General features: G+C 37.9%; 1 protein-coding gene across 1 annotated transcript in view; it reads right to left on the minus strand.

Annotated features, from left to right (window-relative positions):
* Positions 1-2,608, minus strand: part of SHOX2 (SHOX homeobox 2) — a 9,690-nt gene extending 7,082 nt beyond the window's left edge. Inside the window, exon 1 of the mRNA XM_063919586.1 lies at positions 1,627-2,608. Coding sequence (XP_063775656.1) covers positions 1,627-1,906 — 280 coding nt within the window. The 5' untranslated portion in view covers positions 1,907-2,608. The remainder of the gene's footprint in view (positions 1-1,626) is intronic.
* Between the last annotated feature and the right edge of the window lie 507 nt (positions 2,609-3,115).

Here is a 3,115-nt window from a genome sequence, read left to right on the forward strand (position 1 = left end):
AACACACACATAAGCACAAACATATCTCTATCTTTCTATCTATCTATCTATCTATCTATCTATCTATCTATCTATCTATCTATCTATCTATCTATCGTGCATTTTGTGTTATGCTTATCGCTACTTTCTAAATGTCAATTTGTGCGCGCACACAGACACACACACAGACACACACACACACACACACACACACATGTCACACTATTGTTTTAACTATTACACAATAAGGCATCGTAAAATATTACATGTTTGAATAATTAATATAATGTCATTATTTATAGTATCTGCATCTATCTATCTATCTATCTATCTATCTATCTATCTATCTATCTATCTATCTATAGTGCATTTTGTGTTATGCTTATCGCTCCTTATCGCTACTTTCTAAATGTCAATTTGTGCGCGCACACAGACACACACACACACACACACACACACACACACACACACATATATTGTCACACTATTGTTGTAACTATTACACAATAATGCATCGTAAAATATTACATGTGTTTGAATAATTAATATAATGTCATTATTTATAGTATATCTATCTATCTATCTATCTATCTATCTATCTATCTATCTATCTATCTATCTATCTATCTATCTATCTATCTATGCAAGTGTGTTGCTGGTTAGATTTCTAGAAAATAATGTTGCAATTACTATATCAGTGAATGTAACAAAATAATAATCTGGTACATGTCACTTACTATTACCAGTACTAATTGTATTAGTAGTAGTATATTTGTAAAAATAAAACGTGAGAGCAGCCAGTACTTTCTAGAGAGATAGGAATAGGCCGATTATCTACTGGAATTACATCTTTAGAAATTTAGAATGAGCTCCTGTGAGAGCAGAATTGATTTGTTTATTGGTTGCAGTGATTCCTCAGAAGCTTGATGGCTGTCAGCACTGGGACAATATTTATTTTACATCCCGGTTCCGCAGGAAATATTATTATCATGTTAGTAATACAATGAAAGCCCAGTGCTGGCCAGGAAAGAGATTCTTATACTGTAATATTCATCCTGATAATCGGGGGTAACAGAGACAGGGTTTATGGTATTGATTACACCCCATTTGTAATTAGTGGTGAATATCATCCTGTTTCAGCATATGACTGAGTGCATCCAGTGAACATGTGTTTGCACTGCTGCCCTCTCTGCACATATGGCACAGTAAATAAATAATGCATGTACAATATTTGATGGTTCAATCTGTGTACAAGGGCTGCTATTTTGTATACATATATTATTATTATTATTATTATTATTATTATTAGTAGTAGTAGTAGTAGTAGTAGTAATAACCATGTCAACAACTACATATGTCATATGATAACGATTATATCACCGTCGTAATAATGTAATTATTAGGAACATGTATACTATTAATACTATTTTTAAAATAATGATGTAATGATCAGGAACACATATATATATATATATATATATATATATATATACTATGATTACGGGGAATATTATCATGTTACTATGTAATGATCAGGAACATGTATTAGGATGTGTATTATTGAGCATATAATTGTTCTGGATGGTTTATCTTATATATTATACAGTGTTACATGTGTGTGTAACGATATAAGAGACTGATAGTTACCCTCAGTGAGTTTGGGGCTCCCAGGGTCCCTGATCCTGTCAGCGGTCAGTTCGAGCTCCAGCACCGGTGATCTGGCGCCTCCTCCACCACCTCCTCCGCCGCCACCCCCTCCTATACTTCTGGCCCCTGGTATCCCGTCCTCCCGGACCCCCTCGCCACAGCCGGGCTCCTTCCCCCGGGCCGGCCCGCTCTCCAGCACCTCCCGGTAAGTGATCATTTCTTTTTTCTCCTTTATTTTCTGATCAAACGACTTGGAGACAAAGGCAGTAAGTTCTTCCATCGCCGTTCCCAGTAATAACCTGGCAAATCTTCCTTCCAGGGTCCGGAAACCTCAATAATAAGACATCAAGGGGCTGTGCAGGCAGAAAACCCCACTCACTCTCCCTTGTTAGAGATCTTTGTCAATTCTTCCTGCTAAGAGTTTCACATCAGATAGGGATGTGCTATTGAAGTCGCAGTATTTATACTTTACAAAGCCTGCCCCTTGTTCTGAGCAAATTACCTCCCCTTGGAAGTAGGAAAGAATCCCCCTGTCTCCCTTGTAGCATCCTAGCAGCAGCAGCAATGCAAGATCACTGCAGCCCTACAGGTTCCCACATCATCTGTGCTCAGGTTGCTATTGGCCATTAATCCTCCGGATTGACAAAAATCCCTAATTAATTTAGTTAAAGCCGTGCTCTTTGCATGGTGTCCTGAGTGAGTGAGGCACAGGGGAGATGGGCAGGACCAGCCCTGGGAGGGGCCACAGCCAGGCTGGCATCTGTGTTCCAGGGCACTAGCACTTGTCAGAGCTCAGACTGAGGGTAACATCCTTCCCCATTTACTTACCCCATTGGGGGTTCCTTCTCTTCACCCCTGTGTAACCAAGCTGTACTACAATACAATCCTCTCTTTGCCTTTTACCACAGGCTTTATGGAAGATGTGTATTTATTTATTGTACATATTATGAATTAATTTCATTGTAATCTAAGTCATTGATACAGTCTCTAACATCACTGTGCAGGTTACATGTAACACATGGGGGCAAAGGCCACTGACCCCGCCCAGCGTCGGCCAGAGAGAAGTCACACTGTCACAAGCAGACCTGGCTTCATTTTTATCAATTAGAAATCACAGTTCTATTCATTATTTGTCCTCCTAATTACATAAACGATTTGGAATTTCATGATCAGGTCTTTTGTTACATATCTGTTCTTACGGGATTAATCAAAATGTGCTCAATATTTTACTTGTTTAAAACGATTCTTTTTATTATTGTGTAATTGTTACGGTGAGAACTCTTCAGTGGATATCACTTAATATTGTCCTGTCAGTTGCCTAATAAAAAAAAAAAGAGAAAGATATATGAAATAAGAAAACGATAGTTTAAGTCATGAATCAACATATAGATTAATTGTAGAAAGGCTTTGTTGCTGTCACTGCTGATATTAGTAATACAGTGACATTAATATGGTGATAATTCTTATATTAGAGGGAGGTGTCACTAGC

This window comes from Pseudophryne corroboree, chromosome 4 (assembly GCF_028390025.1).
Source record: "Pseudophryne corroboree isolate aPseCor3 chromosome 4, aPseCor3.hap2, whole genome shotgun sequence".
NCBI classification, from domain to species: Eukaryota; Metazoa; Chordata; class Amphibia; order Anura; family Myobatrachidae; genus Pseudophryne; species Pseudophryne corroboree.